This window comes from Rhipicephalus sanguineus, chromosome 7 (genome assembly GCF_013339695.2).
Source record: "Rhipicephalus sanguineus isolate Rsan-2018 chromosome 7, BIME_Rsan_1.4, whole genome shotgun sequence".
NCBI lineage: Eukaryota > Metazoa > Arthropoda > Arachnida > Ixodida > Ixodidae > Rhipicephalus > Rhipicephalus sanguineus.
The window spans coordinates 143593607-143616996 of record NC_051182.1 but is presented as its reverse complement, the minus strand read 5'-3'; the positions used below and the strand labels follow the sequence as shown (position 1 = coordinate 143616996).

Here is a 23390-nt window from a genome sequence, read left to right as displayed (position 1 = left end):
GCTCTTCTTGAAAGCGTGGTACGTAACAACAAACCCCACCTCCAACCCTCTTCCTGCGAACGCATGCGCATGCGCGTCGTTATGCTCGTTTATGAATATATACATCTATCGACCCGGAATGACAAATGATTCAGGATATGCATGCGCACCATTAACGGGCCGCTATGATGAGAACCTTGTACATACCGATGTTCTCTTTTCTTTGATAAGGTGTGTGTACGTGATCTCACGCACGATGGAATTGTTCCACTGTGGCAATTGTGTTTTTCCGCGCGCGCGAGGGATTAATGTGTGCAGTCAGCGTCAAAAATTCAGGGACCACTCGAATAGGAAAAAAAAATGGCGCAGTTTGCACCAGTGGGTGCAAGGCTGGAACCAACGGCAGAGCCAGTGTTCGGACTCCCGAGTAAGAAGCTGAAACGACATGGGTAATTTTGCGGGAACATGTCACGTGACTAGCGTTACGTGATTTCTTTGGCGGGAACATGTCACGGGGCTAGTGTTACGTGATTTTGGCGGGAACGTGTCACGTGGCTAGTGTTACGTGGTTTTGCGGGAACATGTCACGTGGCTAGTATTACGTGGCTTTGGCGGGAACATGTCACCTGATAGTGTTACATATGATTCCGGCGGGAACATGTCATGTGACTAGTGTTACGTCATCATACGTCACGTTCCCCTCCTCTTCCTTTTTCCTTCTTTCTCTCTCTCTCTTTCTATTTCTCTCTCTCTCTCTTTCTTTCTCTGTCTTTGTTTCTCTCTCTTTCACTTTTTGTCTTGATCGCTGTTTCTTTTTATCTATCTTTTTGCGAGCGCGTGCCGGGCGCACGTGTTCGGGGAGCGAGGCAGAAGGTGAAGAAGAGGATGAAGAGAGCGCGCTCCGGCGTGATGACGTATACTTCATGAGCAGCTTCGCTGCTAAAAAGCTGAATGTTCTCGCTGCTTCTGCGGCAGGTAGCCGTGACTTTAGGTTTCTGGCCTGTTGTATAAAACGAGCTAACGACATGTATATACTGTGTAGTTCGACTGAATACAGCCACGGAGGTTTTTTTTTACTATAATGACGGCCGAAGGCCCCTGATACTGCATTCCTTAAGCTTCCCTCCCGCCTTTACTCACGGAAATCCGGAGACCAGACGCAGGCCATTGTGTGAAGCGCGTCATCGCTTCATTTTCACCTTTGCGTCAGTTGCGAAGCTTAATTGTTTTCTCTCGGACTCGACCACTGGATGGAGGGAAGGAGGCGCCAAACTTCCCCCCTTACCCCCCCCCCCCCCCCGCCCCCTATGGAGAACCCTGAGCACGCTTACGGTCTGCAGCGGTACAAAAATGGGTCTGCTTTTTGTGTAGAATTGCTAAACGCTTAATTTCAACCAGTGCGCACATATATTATTTTCGCATTGCCGCCATTATTTGACTACTATACATCTGATGAAGCGGCGCATAGCCAAACCGCGCGCACTTGGGTTTTGCTATAGCTCACTCAACACTCAAAGAAAAAAATCTAGTATTTGGGGAGTATTTCTGCCACCCAACAATAATCGTCATCTACCTCGCGTACTGTCCTTGTGTTATCACCGCGGTCTCCGCACTTCCCGGTCACGAACGGCGTGTGCGCTATCAGCGTGACATGGAATTCTTAATAGGAAAGGGGCGAATGTCGTGTTTTCAAGAAAGGAAACGCAAGCAAGCCGGATGACGGTTATTGTTTTGTGGCAGAAATACTCCCCAAATACTCGATTTTTTCTTGGAGTGTAGTGTGTAAGGCAAACTGGAGTATTTGGGACCCTCTTTCTGCCACACAACAATAATCGCCATCAGGCTTGCTTGCGTTACCGTTTTCGAAAAATGTGTGCTGTCATGCTTTCCTATCAAGCATGCTATGTCACGTTGTTCGTGACCGGGAATTTCCGGGCGCGCAGAGATAACGCATGGAAGTGCGGCACGCTAATGGATGACGATTATTGTCGTGTGGTAGAAATACGTCCCAAATGCGTCTTTTTTTTACTTAGACTGTTGTGTCACCCGAATTCTTTGAAGGGACGTTCACGTTTGCATCCGCCGTGCAGATATCGCAGTAGGTTATGGGGGGAGTGCATGTTCATATGCATCGGAGAGTCTTTACTAGGAGCCTTGGGAGTAAGTGTTTACATCAGACGGGGAGATTTTGCCACGAGCTTTGGGAGTATGTGTTTACTAACTTCAATCGGGGAGTTCTTGCAGGGAGCTACGGGAGTATGTCCACATAAATCGGGGAGTATTTGCAGGTATACCTTTCGGGATTATTTTGTATCCATCGGGGAGTTCTTACAGGGAGTTATGGAAGTGAATGTTTACATTAGTGGGGAGTATTTGAATGCTTCGCCCACCACGACAATAACGTCGCGCTTTTTCTTCTCCTTTTTTTTTTTTTAACTACCGAGAAGAACCTAGTTCCAGACAGCTTTATGAGCACACAGCAGCTGCACAGCGCGCGTGTATGTGTGTGTGTGTGTGCGCTGAAGGCGGAGGGGGGGGGGAGGGGGAGAGGACACAGTAAGGGGCACGTGGCTGTCTATACTAAAGGCCACGTTCTCATGAGTCAGCTGTCGTGGAAACGCTGCATACCTGTACACGTACATATGATTCGTGCACGGCTTGAAAAATAATTGTCTTTGTTGCTTTCTTTTTTCAATTTGTGCTGTCTCAATCGTCAGCACTGTTGCAATGGCTGCATAAGCGCGGGAATAGTCTTCGTTGCATTATAAATGGCCTGTTCCTAAGTGTAGAGGCAAAGCCAGAAATTTTTTTTCGAAGAGGGAGGGGGTACGTGCATTTGTATGTGCGCGTGCATATGTACACGGGCGAAAGTGAAAACTTTCGGAGGGCTTAAACCCCCCCACCTACGCCAATGCCTTGTAGTACACATCACCTTGGAACATTCGCGAGCACACTTTACTATTGAGCGTGTACGTTGTGCTTTGAAGTTTCACCTCTTGAAGGTCGGGTTTGCTTATGATTTTCTTGCCCTCATCCTCCTTTTTTTCTGGAGGAAACGTAGCAAAAATTATGCGGTGAATTAGACATGCTTGATGGAAGTATTGCACTTCACATTACGCAACACATCACTTCCACTGCCTTAAAGGAACACTAAAATCAAACAGTGAATTAATTTGAACTGAAAAATTATTCTTTGAAAGTCGCAATGTAGTTGCTTTCACATTCACAGGTTTATTAATATAGGATAAAATAAAGGCCAAGGTTTTATTTCTAAATTTTGTGCCAAAATCTCTCCACATGAACCTCCGCGTGAGGTTACAGATTTCAAGTGTTGAAATCTCTCCACATGAACCTCCGCGTGAGGTTACAGATTTCAAGTGTTGTTGTTTTTTTCGTATTTAGGCCACACTGGCACTACAAAATTCGCTGAAACTTGGTATGTCAAGTCTCTGGCCCCCTTGGAGGACAATACACTTCATATTAAGCAACAAAAGACCATGTAGGCCTTAGTAAACGGCGTCAAAATCTACGATGTCACAGTGAGTTAGTGCGGGAACTGGCAGGCGACGTCGCCACTCGCATTTTCTTTATTGCGGAAAAAATTGTGCTTTTGTTATTGTGAAATGGTGATTTACTAATACAAGAAAAATTATTTTTCTCTCTAAGGACCATTTAAAGAAAGAAGAATCAATGTTTGAAAAAAATTCACGTGGTTCTTGTATACATATTGGCCTCGAGCAGTTACGGAGTCGCCCTCTATCGGACGCGCCTCGATTGCGTGCTAGGCAGGATACCGCCGGCGCGCTCCCCATAGGTTTTGCTGTCGGCGCTCTACAAGAACACCTCGCGGAAGCCCTCCAGGGCATTTCTGTAAGTACTTTCGAAATTAACTGTCTTCTTTAATGTCAAAATAATCATTTTCGACGAACTGAAAGCACAAGATAGTCTACAGTCGCTGTCTCTTTGCAGAAAACCGAGCACCCGCTTCACGCTGTCACCGCGTTGGAGACTCCTGAACCGACTTCTTGCGTGAAAGGTAGTCACTCGCTGAGTGCAAACTACGTGCAAACTACGTGAAATATCTCGTTAGAGTAGACTGTCTGTATAACCAAACGGAGCATAACAGAAAGAAGCCTCAAGCCAGCGATCGCACGGGTTCGCGACGACTGACGGTGCCTCTGCATGTATGAGCGTCTGCATGTATGTTCGTACTGATGGTTTCGCTTTTGCTACGAGCGCGTTTCGGCACCGCGCTGTGAACTTTAGGCCGCAGAATATGAGAATTTGTGAGTAAACAAACAACTACTGTTGCGCGGACGCTATCAGAGCAGTTCAAAAACAATTTCCTTACAATTGCGGCTTCGGTGAGCATGGCAACTTTGTGATCTGCCGTCCCGGCGATTTAGTGTTTTTTTTTTCTTTTTCGGTCTAAATTCGGGTACGTTTCAATGTCATTTGACAAGCTGTCTCGCACTGCGTATTGATCGGTCTTCTCAGCGGGCAAATGCCGCTGCTTCTATTTCTTCATTCAGCGCATTCGTTTCGTTTGGTGCTCACACAAAACGTGAGCAAATGCGACGCCCTTTTTTAATGCTCCTTAATTATCGTTCCGTTTGCATTCCAGTGAACTTGCCGCTCTCTGTCATCAACAAATTCATGGACCAAAGCTTCACCACTTCGAGATTGCTGGTGGAAGAAGAACCAGTCTACGAGACCGAGCATGTAGTAGCATGCGACGCCTAGGAAAAGAAAGAAAATACAGTAATATTTGCCGGACTTGTTCTGCAAACGTCGGCTGTGAACTATAGGACCCACATCAACTTGAAATAGCGGTGAATAAAATAGAAGTTATTGCAGCAACCAGCAGCTGCAAAACAGGACAGTAATTATTTGGCGAGTACCCCAGCAATTTTGGCAGCAGTGTCGTGTCTAACGCGAACAGGGTGGCATCTTTCCCACGTAAATAAATGAGGCTCCAAGAAAATACATGGGGTTGGCCGGTGGGCCGATCACGGAGGCAATGCAAAATTTATGTAGCTTATTAAGCAATGCATGCCTCATCAAATGGGAAGGTTGCCCGTCGGCGTCCCGCGTCGGCGGCGTCAACACGAGTGATGCAAAAAATAATCGTCACGTGATGGTGTCACCATATGACGTCATCATGACGTCACAGATCGTCAAAATATGTAGCGTCATTATGACGTCACATAATGTGACGTCAAATTATGACGTATTCACACGTCATGGTCGCTTTGCATTGCCTCCGTGATCGGTCACGGAGGCCGTGCAAAACCGCGTTAGGCGCAGAACGCTTTTGGAGGGGGGCGCGGGAGAATCAGTACATCGACTGACAAGAAGAAGATGGCTTTCGCCTTCTAGTCATCTTTAACGAATGCATAAGGGACCCTGTGCGCTTTTTAATTTAACGTATCTAAACAATGACTTGCGCATTTGCAGCCGATTTTGTGGACGCTGAGCACTGGGCCGACGATCAAGAGGTCGCATTGGATGGTTCTGAGATGGCATCGCACGTGGTAAAAGGTAGCGCTTTTACCATCCTGTGGCAGATAAGCATCATTTGCCGGCGGGAAACGCGCGCGAGCCATCGTCTCAGTGCGCGCTGTCTGCTACTCACCGAACATCGCAGGCCCGACGCAGTAACAAGTCTTCGTCGCGGAAGTGCTTGTTGCACACCAGCCTCGTAGCGGATGGCTACTTGCCGGTTCTTAGCTTTACAACCCATGCTTCACGCTGTTTCTTGTCCCGCGGTTACCGGTGCAGGCCGACACTGGGCTCCTTTGCGTAAGCGCGGCACTGCGGCACCGAGCGGTAGAGCCCCATGTTCGTCGCCTTCGGAGGCAGCCACTCTATTACAATGGTTTCTATTGAGTAGAAAATGAGAGAAAACTTCCGAATTTGAACAGACCGCAGCGCATGTGGGACTTGAAACTCGTTTTCAAAGCACGCGGCAGTGCGCCACAAGCAGCCGACGCGGCCGCTGAGACCACGTGATCCTGCCAAGCACGTCACGCCGACGGTGGCGCCGGCGCTTCCAGTGGTGGGCCTCGAGGCCAATAGTAGAGTCCACATCTGTACACCACCTCCTGCTAAAAAGTACTTCTTGTTAAGTAAGAATCATGTTTTTCTCTCATTTCAGAAAGTCGTTCTAGACAGTATTCACAATGAAGATCCCAGCTATACTGGTGACGGCTACGTCAGGTACGGCTCACTAATTATTTACCTGCTGTTCTTCTGCGGACACGTAGTGTGTTAAGCCCTTTGCACAGACTTTCGCATATCTGTTGAGATTGCAGATTTGAGCTCAGAAACAAATGCATGGCTCTGCCACACATAAATGGGAGTTGTTCATTTCTGTTATCTTAGTTCTGTCTTAACGGTGTTTATGCATATGTGACTATAGGTATCTAAAATACACTTGTTTGTGTACACTTTGCTAGCCCATTTATAAAATTTTGCAAAATTTTTATCATTGCCCAAGCCATAGAGATCATTATCACATCATTAGAGATTGTATAAAATCAAGTTTTATTCAATGCTATATTTTCATATTTGCCACATAGGGGTGTTTGTCATTACATCCACCCCTATGTAATGCCTCAGAGGACACTAAACAAGTGGATTAGACAGACACAGAGGCAAGACAAGGCTAGACTCTTGCAGAATAGTTAGATTGATTGATTGATTGATTGATTGATTGATTGATTGATTGATTGATTGATTGATTGATTGATTGATTGATTGATTGACAGATAGACACAGAAAGTGTTCTTGAAGCTTATTGCTACTTATTTAATGTGTGGTTTTGTCTCACTTCATATTGCAGCTTGGCTGTTATTTATGCTGTTTTCGCCATCTCCAACTGGTTGGCACCATCGGTGATCAGCTTTCTCGGCCCCAAGTACACAATGCTCTTTGGTGCTGTCACATATAAGTATGCATTTTTATGGCGCATTTCTATCAAGAACTCTTTCAATTTTTTTGTTCACTTAAATGCTCCGAGTTTTGTACTTAAATGCCTGAAAAGCACTGCATTAGGAGGCTTGATGTGAGCCCTGACACTTGTTCGCTTATGCTTTGACTGCGAAATTAACTTCAAAGAAGTGAGTGAATGTTTCCAGCCGTATGGAACTCTTGCAGCAAGTGCTTCCATATGCAAGAGTTCCTTATAAACTGCAAGAGTTCCATATGGCCAGAAACATTAGCCAATTTTCTTGAACTTAGTTTTTCGCTGCTTCTATTTGTTACCAATGCATGTTGAATATTGCTTGATATTTGCTGTTTTGCTCTTGCTGGTCCTTTAGTGTACCTTCATTGTTCTGTTGGTATCATTCCACCTCACTTAATGTCTTTCCCTCAATCTGTCGTGCATTGTCACCTCGTGTGATAGCAGTTTCCATAGAACATCAGCATGAAGAAATAAGCTATCATACAGTAAAAGCTTGTTAATTCTAACTCGGTTAATTCAGACTTATGCCCTGGTTCCGGCACAGCCCTGTGTATTTTTATGAGGGGGAAACTCCCGATAATTCGAATGCATCATTATTCACAATGGTTAATTTGAACTGGGAGTCCCCTGGCTTTCATTGCTTCTTGCAGAAGTCGACCCAGAGTGATCATGATGTGTTGCAAAGCCAAACCAAACCAAACTTGCTAGAGATGCAAAACAACAATACAGCAGCGTTTCTCAGCAGATGAGAATTCGGACGCTGTGCTGGAGCTCTTGGGCAAGCTGTAAACGATGTTCATGGAGTGGCAACAGAAGAAACGCAAGTTAATGCAAATGACTGATTACTTTTAATTCTGATTGCATTAACTCTGCCATGTAAACAAACATGTTTTGGAGCATGAATAGCGTCATATATTTCACATTAAGGCTCACTGCATGTCGGTGCTTGTTTCTGGCATATCACTGACTGATCAATTAACTCTGTTCGCTGTTAGAGCTCCACGAACTGAATTTGTGAAATCACCTGCCACAAACGCGCAGTGCACCTAGTTCGCAATAACGAGTCTAGAGGTGGCTTCTTTGGGTTCTGCACACGCAGTGTGGTGTGATGTCCGTTCATTCTAGCACCCGCCCGCTAATTCGAACTCTGCTTAATTAGAACGATTTGACAGTCCCCTTCGAGTTCGAATTAACAAGCTTTTACTGTAGAACTTTCTAGCTTAGTTTTTAGAAACAGTGACTTTAAATTTCTGGTTTCGGTTATGTTGTAACTCGCATTTGTCATTTACAGCATATTTGTACTCCAGTTCCTGTTTCCTGTAACATGGGGTTTATATGCTGCATCCGTTGCCATTGGTGTGGGGGCTGCGAGTGAGTACGTTTCGATATTTTGGCGGCTGTTGCATGCCACCAGGCGAAACAAGGTTTTTTTTAAATGCGAAGCATTTCTTAGCGAACCTCTGGCACTTTGAGCATTTCTATCTACGTATCTATCTATCTATCTATCTATCTATCTATCTATCTATCTATCCTATCTATCTATCTATCTATCTATCTATCTATCTATCTATCTATCTAGCCGCCTACGTCTGGGTGCTCTCATGAGACCGCCTCCCTAACTCGGTGTAGACCAAAATTTGCATGGGAGGGTAAGACGATTTGACGAATATGATTGCCGGGTCATGACGTGAATAACGTTAAAATCCTGTCGCGTACGTCGTCAAACCCTTTCGTCCAGACACGTGTGGCACATACCCGTTTACCACGGGCCGTGGTGTACGGGTATGCGCCACAGGTGATTGACAGTTTATATCTACCCAGGAACGGCGAGAACAGTGACTGGTAACTTAAATGCTAGAGCGTTATAGAAAACCAACATCGGCAGCGTTGACTCAACGAATGGAAATAATGAAAATTAGGATCGCAGCAGGAATCGAACCCGAGCATCCTGCGTGGCAATCAGGTATTCTACCACTGAGCCGCGCCAGGTGTATAAACTGGTTTGGAAAAACAGCCTACGCAGGCGTAATATCAGTGCAACGTCAATTGTGGATGTGGTGCTGGCTATCTAATTTTACAAGAAAGCAATAAACACTACATGATACTTCTACAATGTGTACTCCTACGATACAGGCGTCATATCAGATTAACATCTGTAGTTCCAGTGTTGGCTCCGTTTTTATAGCAGTCTAATAAACATTACGTTTGTATTCCTATGATTAAGGAAACTATATTGAAGCATTGCTCGACCCCGGAGGAATACATTAACGAAAGTTACATATGATATCCACATCACCTCACCGTAAAGTGCATTTCGTCCGCCAGAAAGACGCAGTGTCCTCTTCATTTCTTACGAGGCTGGGCGATGGCCTCATGCTGACCGAGGATGATGCCAGATTGATTGACAGCCGCTTTGTAGACAAGGCTACGTAGGCCACATACACCCAGGTAGTCTAGGAATACGACAGACACCATCCACTGATGTTGGTCTACGTAGTGCTATCCAGGCCTACAGCCTCGACGGCCTATACCTCACCGACGCGAATGGTGGCTTCAGGTTCCGACATGTCGCGGGCTCTGTCGACAGACAATTTATTGACGAAATGACCGACGCATCCACTAATTCCAAGAGCTCTACAATACCACATACTTCACTACACATGGACCCCTCGTCACCGCGATCACGACCGGATCCTGTAACAAGTCATGACCAGCTGCTGGTGCTCACTGATCACGGTGATGATGTCTTTGTTCAAGAACTGTCAAGAACTTCTTGCACACATGCACACAGGTTCGTGAAACGTGCATGCGTTCTCGGGACACGTATAAGCACTACATATCAGCTTACCGCTTCTGGTGTTGGTAATACCCACGTTGCCATTGGCAGCGTTACCCAACCGTAAACAACTGGTTATATAACACATATGCGGCTCTTCAACATATATATGTGTGCGTATAAAATTTATACAAATCTTTAGCGTCATTTTGTAATGCGTCGCTTAGTAAAAAAAGTTACGCCACAGTCACCTACCCGCCGCATGCTTCGCATAACATCGACTCCCAAGGTACGTGGGACTGCCAAATTTTTTTTTATGATAGTGTGTCTTGCGCATTAGGTAATCATGCAAGGAGAAAAAACATTGCCAAGTGAAACATATCCACTTATGTCTTGAAGCCTTGGAAGATGCCATGAAGCTCTGGCACTTTTAACGAAAGTATTCTGTCTTGGTATTTTTTCTTTGTCAGCAAATCTTCAGCTCAGTGGTAGTTTTAAATATTTACCCATTATGAAGTCCATTAACTGTATTTTAAGACGCCTGCATAATTTAAAATATTTCATGCAGTGCAGCTTCCAAGAAGGAAAAGGAAACTTCAACTGTACTACTATACGTCTCTCATGAAAAGCTGCTGCCAGATTGCTTACATAATGTTATCCTGTTTTTGTGTTTAATAAATTCAATTTGCTAATGTTTTCATGTGAATGTACTTGTGGTGTGTTGGCTGCATTGTACTGTAAATGTGGCTACACATCAAGCCATCTGTATCATTCCACAGTGATCGCACAGTCATAATTTTTCTGTTGGGCACAACACTTACATACAGGCTGCCATTGTATCACGAGATCTATTGTTGGTTGTGCTAATGTTCCTCAATTCACTGGTCAAAATCCTCAAATAATGAAATTCTTTGTCACAGATACTCACAATGTTTATGAGGCTTGAACTTAAACATGCTGCATCAAACGTGCGACTTGAAACATGCTCTTGCTGACAAAACGAATGCGGCCTTTTGCTTTTTTACACTCCTGCATACTCTTTCTAACAACTAAATGTCATGCGTTTATTTTTTTCATTGCTTTAATGTAATTTGTTCACCTTTATCCTGATCTTTCTTTGTGACATTTTCTAGAAATGCTGTATCTACACTGACTTTCCTTTTTCGTTAACACTAACAGAATTTTTCGTGCTTACCACTTGTTCTCATTCAGATTTTTTGCTTGCATCTTTCACCAAAACACATGGCACGTTTTTTTTACCTGGCTTTCTATGAAAATAATTTAGAATATTTAAAAAGATATCCTCAGTCATCTGTTCACCTTGCCATAGTGTAGATATGAACTTGCTTCATTGTGTTGGTCAGCCAAATGCCGGGATGGAGCAAGGTAACAATGGTGATATTTGTTTCATTCGGCGATGTACATAAAAATATATTTTAACAAAATACTACAAGTTAAATCAATTCAAGAGTGCATCTGGAATGTTATTTAACCCCTTCAAGTACAAATTATAATGGACTGTCTGCAAATGTGTCATATTCACACGATTTTCCAAGGCACTTAATACAGTCCAAGAAAAAAAAAGAAGTAATATGTTCTTCTGTGCTAGTTTCAGTAATTACTTGTAATTAGCATGTAATTGTATATTTAATTATCCTGCAGTCAGGCATGTTCCATTTTTTGCACAAAAAGAATTAAATCTTTGGCTCAAAATGCATGTGCAATTTGTCATTTTGAGTAAAGAAAAATAATACTTTTTATGTTGGTCTATGAACGTAGCACATTGAGGTCAAGCCAAGACACATTGACTATGCAGAAGGTTCAATTCATTCTATGTGCAATGTACGTATCCTGCTCTTTCTTTGCCACGAGTCCAAAGAACTAGCAAAAACAAGTTTTGTACACATATGTGAACATTGTACTTCAAGAGGTTAAAGATGGTAGAACAGAAATGCTACCGGAAATATGCGGCTATGACCGAGCAAGTGCCCCCCCCTCCCCTCTCGCCATTTTTTTTCAACTTGTTCTCCGCTACAGAATCCTGCAGCAGCTGTTCTCAGGAACCCAAGTTCTGAGAGTCTTTTTATACGTGCACGATTTCTTTGTATATGTCAGACAGTCTGGTGCCTCGGTGTTACATTCTGAGTTGTCACAAATTGTCGGAACCTTTGAAGAACGTCTTTCCCATTTGTCATAACACATCAAATTTCACACGAGGATTATCTCCGGCTCAGTAAAAACAGTAAATGCATGCGTATTCCGTAAAGCATTCCATTGGAAGCATTTCTTAGTGGCTTTTCTGCCGCCATCTTTAATTTTGGTCCACGACCAAGCAAGGGCCCCCTCCAAATCTTGTCCTATTATCTTTCACCGTAGGGGGGGGGGCACTTGTTCGGGATTTTGCGGTAGTCTCCATGTTATCACACCAAGTTCCCAGGTGCAGTAATCACCAGCATGATGTAATAATGTTCTTTCTACGCAGTGATATGGACGGGCCAAGGGAACTTCTTGACAATCAATTCCAACAGCACCACCATGTCCCGGAATAGCGGCATTTTCTGGGCCATGCTACAGTGCAGGTCAGGCAACAATGATTACATTTAATGCGCATTGCTTGCTGTTGTACGATTAATTACAGTGTTATTCTCTGGCAAGTGGAATTTCACATTGTTTTCACATGGCTACACTAGTGTTAACTTCAGTATAAGCCATAACACCGAACATCCCAAGTGAACACAGTGGTTGCTGTAAGCTGTTGCTTTATCTGCATATCGTGGTATGTACATGTTGTGAAGGCATCCAGCACTCCAACCAGAGACTGATGATGTGAGTCATTCTTGCATTGGTTTTATTCGCCACTTTCTTGTGCCTATAGGTATTACTTTAGCCTATAGGTATGTACAAGTTCACTGGTCAATGGGCTGGTTGGGTGCATAGTTACGTTAATGATATCTTCTTCTTCTCACAAAGAATACTTGAAATATTAATAATAAACAATATTGAAATGCACAAAAAGGTGGAAAATTATGACCAAGCAAATATAGCACTTTCCAATTCTCATAGATTTGCATAAACACTCATGCACACGCTTACCTCTCTAGAGCAATTGAAAAATAGATTTAATTACCGATATCGCATCTGTATGTTGTATTGTGTAATTGTGTTTGTTTGTTCAGCATGTACTTTAACATGCTGTATTTCATTATTTTGCATATGCTATGAATTATGTTGTGTGTATATCATGTTTTTCCTTGTGCTGTTTTGTATTGAGTGCTTTTGCTATGTAATGTCATCACGTTCATCTAATGCACTGACCAAGTAAGTGCTGCTTTCGATGCAACCTGTAACATTTGATTGACCAACAGCGTGAGAAAAAGAAAGACAGGCAAGAAATGCCCCCCTCTGTCTTTTCTTATCTGTTCTAGTCTCATCTGGGGCAACATATTTGTCTACATCCAATTCCAAGGTCAAGAACAAATCGACCGGCAAAGCCGGTTAACAGTCTATGGTGCTCTGACGGGCATCGGCATTCTCGGCATGTTGCTCCTGCTGTTACTCAGGGGCGGTGGAATTCCTCGGCGCCAGAACAGCCAAAACGAAACGTGAGCTGATTGTCATCATGTCTTCCTGCTGACTGACAGTTAAACCTTGTTGTTACAAACACTGATATAACGAATTATTGGTTATAGCGAACTAAATACTAATTTTGTTTGACCACACTTCATTTCGGTGACATTTATTACTCTTACAGCGAAACGAAAAATGTGAATTCGACTATAACGAAAAAATATTTGGTTTGTGCGAGGTAACATTAAAAGCAAAATAATTATTGAAAGATATTTCACAACCACATTTTTAAGAATTTGGTCATGATATTAAAAGCTTGCTTAAAAACGTGGGCACATCCTTCTTCATGTAAATGTGAAGGCCGGCTTGGTTTGTAAAACGAACTTTGTTGTGTTGTAATTTCACCTTCTCATGTTTCATTTCTTTAGTTTTTGAAATGCTACAAGGTGACACACGAGGATTACCTCGTTTATAGTATAAACTTGAAGCCTAGAAAAGTTCGCTTTTGTATTTAGGATTTTTGCGCGAGCCAGATTGCCAGTATGTTAGTGCTGATTTCTATATATACTATTATAACGAATATCAAACATGACGAACTAATTTGTGGTCCCCAGGCTACTTTTTTATAACGAGTTTCAACTGTATTTTTAATAACACATGGCTGCTCCTTTTATTTTTTTTTATTGTTGCTTTGCTATTATATTCTCGCCGTCCTTTTTTCAGGGAAGAAAAAAGCGGTCCCTCATCGCAGGTTGACGTCAGACAACTCAACACCGATTCTGGCTTCCTAGATGCACTGTGTACGTATCGGATGGATTGTGTTAAGATACGAATGCCAACTATTGAGCTGAGATTCAGCAGTTATCTATATCCAGGTGCAGCCATAATGTCTGCACCAAGGTTGTTGAAGAGCACCTGTAAATTCCGCATTAATACATAAAGCAGGGAGGCATAATCATGAAATAATGGGACATAACTGGTACTTGTCCTAATTCCTTATCCTAATTGTTACTTGTCCATAAGTCTGCAAGTATCCAGAGCATTCTTGCACACTTGTGCCAAGCTCATGTCCAGATTCTATACTTGAAAATGTCCATCATCTATTGTGCATGTCCATTTGTGACGTGTGGCCAATTTACTGTAAAGACCACAATATAGTTAACAATTCACAGAACATTGTAGCTTTTACTGATAACTCGCTTTTTCGACATACCTTAGTGAGCTGGTAGTGTATAAATAGAAAAAAAATTCTAATTTCGTACATTTACCCGTTGTATTTCATTTTCTGACTACACACGGCTAACGTTGTATAATATAGTTTTACAGTAGACTCTCAGTAAACGGAAATCTGTTAAACGAAACTGCTGCTTAAACGGAACAACTGCATCTAATGTAATTGGTATCATACTTGGATTCTGCACTCCTGTTCATCTCTCAGCAAACGGAACTCCTGTTAAATGGAACACATTTTCTTGGTCCCTTCAGGTTCCAATTAACGAGAGTCTACTGTATTTGTACATTTTTATTCCACTGTTGGATTTGTTTATTTCTTTCTTTTTTTCTTTCCTTTTCTCTCTCTCTCTCTTTTCTTTCACTTTGTAACCACTATCCTTATAATGCGCAAGGCCCTGAGGGTAACATGAACAAATAAATAGTTGTCAACATATCTGTCAGTAATGTGACAACTGTTATAACAATCTCTGTAACAAAGGAAATACATTATGTGCACTTTGTGCTTGCTTATATTTTTTAGCGTTTATAACAGTGTATTGTGAATGATAAAAGAAGAACAGCTGAGCAATAGTGTTCCTGCCAAGCTTTAATGATTGAACAAGGTTTAGTGCGGACGTGTCAGCACTTTATACATGATTGCATGTGACGTTGTCTAAAGCAAGTTATAAGTTTCACTCCGTTTCTGTTAACTGGTCCATGTACGATTGCAGTCCAGTCATTGAAGCTGATGAGGACTGGCAAGATGCTCACGCTCAGCGTTGCATTCTTTTATACAGGTGAGTTTCTCCTCATCTATCTTGGAGGTGTCTGCGGAACTCGCATTAGCAAGTGCATGTATAAATGCATATATATGTGCACGTGTATGTGTGTATACAAAAACCATGTACTCTGTCTCGATATAAGAACTATGTAACAAATCATCCTGTCACTGCTGCTGTATAGGTGGCCAAAGCTTAGTCAAGCTGTGTAAATGCAGCTTTTTTCTCTGACCTCCAACTTTTCACTTTAACATTGTATTGTTTATGGTGAAAACAAAAGTGTATTGATTGATTGATTGATTGATTGATTGATTGATTGATTGATTGATTGATTGATTGATTGATTGATTGATTGATTGATCTGTGACTCTCTTGTGGTCGCTGAAGATAACGTGTCAGTGCTGTGACACCCTTGCCCATTGTTATGTACAGCCAAGCTTCGATATACCAAGTACGAATATAACGGATTATCCGTTATAACGAAGTACGTAAGTGAAGAATAGCCTTGCCATAAACAAAATTTAATGAATATGTGTTTATAAGAAATTTTTGGGTATACTAAAGCCATTTTCATGCCAGATGCGACTTCTTTTCTTTCAGGAGGATTGACGGTATCCACCTTCTTAAAATGTTCAAATGAGAAGGCCACACGGAAATGTTTATTTGATATACATATGGCGTAGTCATGTTGATACATATGTTGTGCCTTTTTAGGGGATTGTTCAAAAACCCAGCATTGCAATGTGGGGTAGGTTGTTGATCCCTAAGTGAAATTTAGATTTGCATTTACAGCCATGATCATAGCGATATGCTCAATAATAATTTAATTGTCACTGTCATGAAATAAATGGCACTATAACAGTTCTCAGAAGAGATATTTTGTTAGTTAAAACTGATGCAGTGTTTAACTTTAGCGTTCCTTTAGTAACCACAGAGCTGGTTTATAGTTAAAGTTGTAGCATGCAGCTTGGCCTTAGTGAGTCAATTCATGTTTGGCATCGCAACTTTTCACAATGGAACAACAGGTAAATGTAAAAAATAAAACTTAAATGATGCAAACAGCACTTTTATTGATCTTGTACTTTCCTTTGTGTTTGGACATATATAGCCCCATAGATCTCATGGAAGAGCACTTGTCCTGTATGAAATGCAATGAGGATGATTACAGTTTATTTCAATCTAAGAATCGTGTAATTTAGTTTGCATGACAGCTTGGTTGAATTGCATTCATCTACATTTGTGACGCAATTCTAACTGGCGTCAGTTTTCTTCTCACCTCGCTGGCGTCCATCGCTGCCACCGAATAACCAGATAAGTGCTTTGCAGGATTGGAGCTGTCATTCTTCAGCGGTGTTTATGGGTCGTGCCTTGGCTTCACGAAAAGCTTTGGCAAGGACTCTTCCAAGTTCCTTGGCATCAACGGTCTTCTCATTGGTGCTGGCGAAATCACTGGTAAGACTAAAGTAGGGTTTTTTGGGGCAGACTGTTCAAATTTAGTTATCTAAGAAGTGAAACAAATTGTGGACCTTTCTGTTTGCTTTACAAAAATTTTGTGGGGCTTCTTTTAAGTGAGCTCCTGTCTCGAGCTGTAAGGATTAAAGAACTGCATGCACATATTTTAAGAAATCTGCCTCACTGACAGTTGAGCCAGAATATTTGTGTAGACATGAATGATCTGGCTAATGAATTGTGACAAATACCTAAGATGGGCAACTGTAGGCCCGTTACGTGCGTACACACACTGTGAAGTGATGACATATCAGGAGATATGACAAAGCTTATTTTGTAAACTTGTGTCTCAACTATACCGTGATCACCAGATGACGGCTCCACATAAACAGAAATTTACAAAACGTCGATTACTGCCAGAAAGAGACTAAAGCAATCTTTAGTACTGTGTGCATAGCATCCGTAATGGTGTTACATACGTAAGGATGCCTCACTGCACAAAATAGACTTAACCGCAAGTTGTGCACACTCATGTGAAATGGGGCATTATTATATACGCAACACAGTTAGGGCGCAGTGTACACAGTGCTACTAAATCTCGTTATTGTTCGAACACATTGGAGTCTCTGTGACTCTTTCAAAACACTAGCATAGTAGCACAGTTTAATTTACTATATTATGCCCATAAGATTAGCCAGCCGAAATTCCCACTTCCGTTTTGTTACACAGAAGCCCAACCATTTTTGTTTAATGGACATTGATTGATTGATTGATTGATTGATTGATTGATTGATTGATTGATTGATTGATTGATTGATTGATTGATTGATTGATTGATTGATTGATTGATTGATTGATTGATTGATTGCGTGTACACAGGTGGGCTTCTCTTCAGCATATTGGGCAAGCAGACAAACAAGGCTGGCAGGGACCCCATCATTCTTCTGGGCTACCTCGTGCACATCGCTGCCTTCTACACCATTTTCGTCAACCTGCCAGCAAACTCACCGCTGGGGCCCACGTCAGATCCCACCTACATCACGAGCAAGTGCGTTTCAGCAAGGCAACGCTATTCACAAAGCGCTGAGATTCACTGTTTTAAGAAGCAACAAAAAGCTTCTGCACATTTAGGGCAAGCAGAACATATAGGACAAAGCAAGACTGAGATACAATGATGCTAACAATCACCAGTTTGATGCGCATGAGCAATATACTGGTCGCACGTAATTAGTTTTTGTTGTCTTCCATGTTCAGGGGGTTTACCATACTGCACTGCACGCAAGTAGAAAATAACAGTATCGAGCTGTTTGCCAAAATTTTTTTACGAAATGCACTTACACTAAGAATTCTAATTTCGAGACATAGCATGAGGAAAACTGAACACAGAGAACAGCGCCTGTCTAGCAGGACAGGACAGTGCCTGTCCCGTGTCTTCTTCTCTTGTGTCCAGTTTTCCAGCTCGCCCAGTACACCACATTGCTAAGAATCCTGACACGAAAAAAAAAATAATTAGGACTGCAAGTAATATTACGTAAAACTAATTGAACTATACAGAGCACAAGTGCACATATTTTAATGGGGTGCTGCAGAATCGTACTAAACGCAACCGCTGGATGATATTATCCTGCAGGCAGGCTGTTTTAAAGTGTATTTGTTTGGCTGTATGTGCTGTACTGCACCAATAGTTCTTTGTTGTTGCCTCCATGCCTGCAACATTTTTAATAAAATAAAATTTAAATATTCCATACCAAGAAGCCCATCAGTCCATCTTTCAGAATCGTGGCACCCTTGCACTGCAACCTTGCACTGCAACCTTGCACTGCAACCTCATCCTTCACATTTAACACCATTTGGTTGAAGGGTTTTAATCTCTAGATGGAGTAACTTTTTACTCCTCTAGAACCCACTCAGAATCTGTGTATGTCTTTGGAGGGATTATGTGTGCTCAACATATCTGGGCTTTCATGAGCACAGCATATGAGCTCTACACTAGATAAAAGATTTGTTGAGAGTTATTGTTTGTATGTTTTTTCTCAGCTTCCAAAACACGTCGTTACGTTTGCATTTAAACGTGAAAATTTTGTACCAGCAAGGCCATTCCTCATCAAAACAAACAAAACCTTCTAATGCTGGGCTGTGTCTTCCTTGATGACCAAATTGGCTGCCTGTTTTTAAATAACTTTTTTTTTTCCTTTTTAGTCTTTACCTTGCCTTCGTAGGTAGCTTCTTGCTTGGATTTGGTGACAGCTGTTACAATACACAGGTGAGTGTTAATGAAACTTAGTATTAATTCTGTTTTGATTTGACTGATTTAATATATAGTGATCGAAACAGATATTCTACTACACTGTGACTATGATAAGAATCGCCTCACAAAATTTCACAACTTGATGGATAATCTATAACAGCAAAAAATGTCAGCGTTTTCAAGAATCGCTAATCAGCCGTGAAAAACCAGACTCTAGCTGTATATTGTTTGTATCACCGCACAGTCGGACAAATAATTCAGTGAGTGAATGAATGAGTGAATGAACGAATTAATTAATTAATTAATTAATTAATTAATTAATTAATTAATTAACTGAGTGAACTAAATATACAGTGAATTGACTTGCTCAGCATGTCACACAGGGCATTCAGTACGTTCCTTTGCTGAAGAAAAGTCTCGTTAATGCAACAATAAAAGCAACACTTCTTCACTTGGCTCATCTAATGCTTATTTAAAAAGTTCTGTCTCGAATCACTTTTCAGATCTATTCTATTCTTGGATTCGTCTACGCCGACAACAGTGCGCCGGCATTCGCCATCTTCAAATTCATTCAGGTAAGTACCGATATATTCTCAATGTAGCAGCTTGAAATTCACACTTTTCCATACAAATGTACCAGGAACAGGCAGAACAGCAAGAGAGGGCACAGGAGAAATTAATTGCTGCATTTATAATCAAGATTTAGAAATAATAAGGTAAAGGGAAATAAAAGTCACTTCCTGCTGATTCATTTCTATGGCTTATGCGCTTCTTGACCTGATGCCCTTTGGGTCAGAAGCCTCAGAAAAAAAAAAAGAATTGTGTTCTTGGCTACCTAAGTATATTTCCGTAGTAGTCGACAATAGAAAGAGGAACGTGAAGGAATATATGTATGTCTTCTCATTAGAGCTCGATAAGTATGGTCATCAGATGAAAAAGTTGGAAGTAGTACTTGCTCCTTATGACTCTAAATTTAACGCAAAAATTTGGAGCTTAACGGAATGCAACACGTGCAGACTGCAGAAAGCTGTTTTCCTCAGAATTTAAGGGATTGAAAGTAACAGATGTTAACCATAACGGTATACAATGGCAGATGCAATAGCAATGTAAGTAGTAGTCAGTTGCTATATGGAAAAAAAATGCAAATTGTTCTTGACGTCTTCTTTGCATGCAGGGTAGTATACTAGAGAAGCGTGTTAAAAGAAAAAAACGGCAAGAGACACGATGCAGTTTGTTGGTTCATTTATTCATTTATTTATTCAAAGTACCTTACAGGCCCATAAAGGGCATTGCATGAGGGAAGTGTAAAAAAATGTTGCATGATTTGTAGGCGTCTCAGAGACCTTTCTAACATTCATGTCAGAGCTTCGAAGTTTATTGAGCATCCTGAATGGAATTGTTTTTTTTTCTATATCTTGTTATCACTGATACTGCAGAATAATTGTCAACCAGATAAGTGGCTTAACCAGCCCCCCCCCCCCACCCCTCAAAATTTTACATTTTGTATGTGTATATGCATGTGCACACATACAAAAACACACGAACTTACATAAAGGAGGTCAGACCTCCCCCACTCTCCCCCCCCCCCAAAAAAAAAAAAAAAAAAACTTCTGGCTAAACCCTGAACCGGGTGACTTGGTAATGGAAAAAGGAGTGTGTGCAAAGGAAAGAATTCTGTCGTCTCTTTTTTGTATTTCTGTCTCACTTGCACTCTTTCTTTTTGTTACAACAGAAATGCTTCTCGTAAGTACATTGTTGGGGCTTCTTAAACTAAGCACAATAGAGCTATAGGAAAGGGCAGTTTGTCAAAACACACATCAAGACACAACTGTTAACTCATCTTTCAATGTTGCAACACAAACTAATGCAATGAAAAAACAAATCATTTCATTGTGTAGCATTTCTTATCAAGCTGTTAAGAATATTTCGGAAGCGTTTTATAACAAGTGGATACGAGTCTGCTCGCGGCGGCTGCATTTTCGATGGAGGCGAAAATGTTTGAGGCCCATGTACTTAGATTTAGGTGCACGTTAAAGAACCCTGGGTGGTTGAAATTTCCGGAGCCCTCCACTACGGCATCTCTCATAATCATATTGTGGTTTTGGGACGTTAAACCCCAGATATTATTATACGGGTCTGCTGCCACATGACGTGGTGACTCTTGATGTACTTACGGTTGTTCTGTGCAATATCTCATCTTCTTTCCATTTTCTTTCTGCGAACAGGCAATAGCCGCCGCCATCGCCTTCTTCTATTCCAACTACCTGCTGCTGCCGTACCAGCTGCTAATCCTGGTGGTGTCGGCAACGCTGGGCACACTCTGTTTCTGGATCATAGAGTGGCAGACGTTCGTCGAGTCCCGGTGCCTCAAAGGCCACACCGTCTCAGACAACAGTAGTAGCACTGACGAGCCCTGTACGTAATTATTGACTCAATTTAAGTGGATTTGAACGCGTCTCCTGGTTACTATAGTGACCATTTGTCTAAATGCATTGACACCACTTTATGTGGTGCGTCTTCAGGGGTTATGTGGCCGTTCAATGCGTGTAAAGGCTACGACAGCAAACTGAACATCCGCATGCATATCAAGAAGCGAGTTTGCAGTGAGCTTATATGAAGTATCTAAAAATCAATTGGAAAATCAAGCTTTGCAATAATTGGTTAGAGAGATGTATGTAAAGAACAATTAACCACAGTTGCCTAATATGCAGTTCAGGGGTGGAGGTATACATTTTGTGCCAGGGTGCAATGGCAGCCGAACCACCTGACACGCCGAATTCAAAGTTTGATATTTTGACTATCCAACAAATAGAAGTACAGGCCAGAAAACGTCCGACAATGGACTTTTCATATCGCTTATATCGGCGGTCTCGACCGTCTGCCACATGTCAAGGTTATCACTTCTATGTTGAAAGTTATGATGCTTATGTTAATCACCCACGTGCATTCGCTTTTTCTACAGTCAAAAGTATTTCTACCATCTAGGAATCATCTTACAATTCTAACAAAAAGAGACTCATTTCTTTCTGCAGCCTCATCCTCTATGTGTTGCCACGTTTCTCGTGAGTAGTAGGAATTTTCGATGAGTCATGACGACCAAGGTGTGCTGTTCACTGCTTGGCCCTAGTGACATCTTTTCTTCGTTCCTTTCAACCAATAGTGAGGCTTTTTTTTTTGCTTTCATATGCAAGTTGAAGAGACCTTGAAATGGTTTTGACGGTTGCGTCCATTGAGCCAGGAGCATAAATTCTTTGGATCATTAGTAGACCAGTTTAGGTGCTCCGCTTTAGGTGTGCCATTTATTAGAAGGTTTTAAATGTGCACATCACTACCGATCACAGCGCATGGCCACACTTCAGTTGATTTGACAGGTTTCTTAAAGATTATACCGGCTGAGTTTGGGGTGGCGCCTGGTGACATAAAGATTAACTAGACAAACGCAAAGTGTGGCATCTGCGATATTTCATCTGCGTATGGTTATAATAGGTGGAGCTTAGCCTCAACCACTCGGTGAAGAAGTTGAGGAGTAAAGCACTTAGCTTAAGTTATGGCGCACATTATTTTGCTCATGTTGTGACCTAACCACTTACGTAATTTCATTTAAAAAATACATCTCGGGAACTCTTTAAAAGCATGACTTAACTGCACATTGTAGGGACGTGCTTCTCCAGAACTAGTAGTTCATAGAAATAAGCCCTGCTTTAAATTGAAGCACTTGTTCTTGATGAGATACGAAATTACCACTCTTGTATTTCATCTTTCCTGTGGCACAGGACAGCGTGCCATTAACCTCTCTGATAAAGCCTTTTCATTCATTCTGTTGCGTGTTTCTACACGCCTCGGGATGAACTGAAGAGCAAAGATAAAGCAGACCTCCACATGCAGGAAATGACATTGAGTCTTTCAATTTTCTCGAACATTCGGGTGTGTGGAAATTGACATGAGTGCTCCAGGTTGCTGCACCTTGGCGCGGCGTCTTCAAGGAAGCATTTCGCGTTTTCACTTCTTTGACATTCATAATTATTCGAGAAAATTCTGGTCTTATTTGGCAGTTCAGGAGCAATATAGTTTGTGCTTTGTACCGACCAGTGCAAATTTGGACGCGTTTTAAGGCATAAAGAATGGAGCATTCATTAGGTATTTTTTAAGTCTTATTGTTTGGTTCGTGCATGTGTATAAGCGGTGCAAGTGTGAGCCAGAAAACATATTCTGTTTACTATAATAAATAGTATTAACTAATGGTATTGTAAAACGGCCAATGGGAACAAAGAAAGATCAAGACAGTGATATTCCATTATTGATTATTGATGAAGGTGTCGTGGTAACACCCTTCATTTTTTATCGACTACAGAAGTTATTTAGATCGTGTAGGTGTAGAAAACATTTGGTGGAGTTCTCTTCTCAGTGCCAGCC

The 23390-nt window shown here is 41.8% G+C and overlaps 1 protein-coding gene across 4 annotated transcripts in view; it reads left to right on the top strand.

Annotated features, from left to right (window-relative positions):
* The window catches only part of LOC119400134 (UNC93-like protein MFSD11), a 37418-nt gene that overhangs the window by 7353 nt on the left and 6675 nt on the right, over window positions 1–23390 (top strand). For all 4 annotated transcript variants that reach the window (XM_037667109.2, XM_037667110.2, XM_037667111.2 and 1 more), the window contains exons 2-13: window positions 6137–6198; window positions 6824–6931; window positions 8238–8317; window positions 12205–12301; window positions 13148–13324; window positions 14013–14089; window positions 15233–15298; window positions 16607–16732; window positions 17609–17777; window positions 18929–18992; window positions 19481–19552; window positions 21203–21392. In XM_037667109.2, the coding sequence (XP_037523037.1) occupies window positions 6137–6198; window positions 6824–6931; window positions 8238–8317; window positions 12205–12301; window positions 13148–13324; window positions 14013–14089; window positions 15233–15298; window positions 16607–16732; window positions 17609–17777; window positions 18929–18992; window positions 19481–19552; window positions 21203–21392 (1288 nt within the window). The remainder of the gene's footprint in view (window positions 1–6136; window positions 6199–6823; window positions 6932–8237; window positions 8318–12204; window positions 12302–13147; window positions 13325–14012; window positions 14090–15232; window positions 15299–16606; window positions 16733–17608; window positions 17778–18928; window positions 18993–19480; window positions 19553–21202; window positions 21393–23390) is intronic.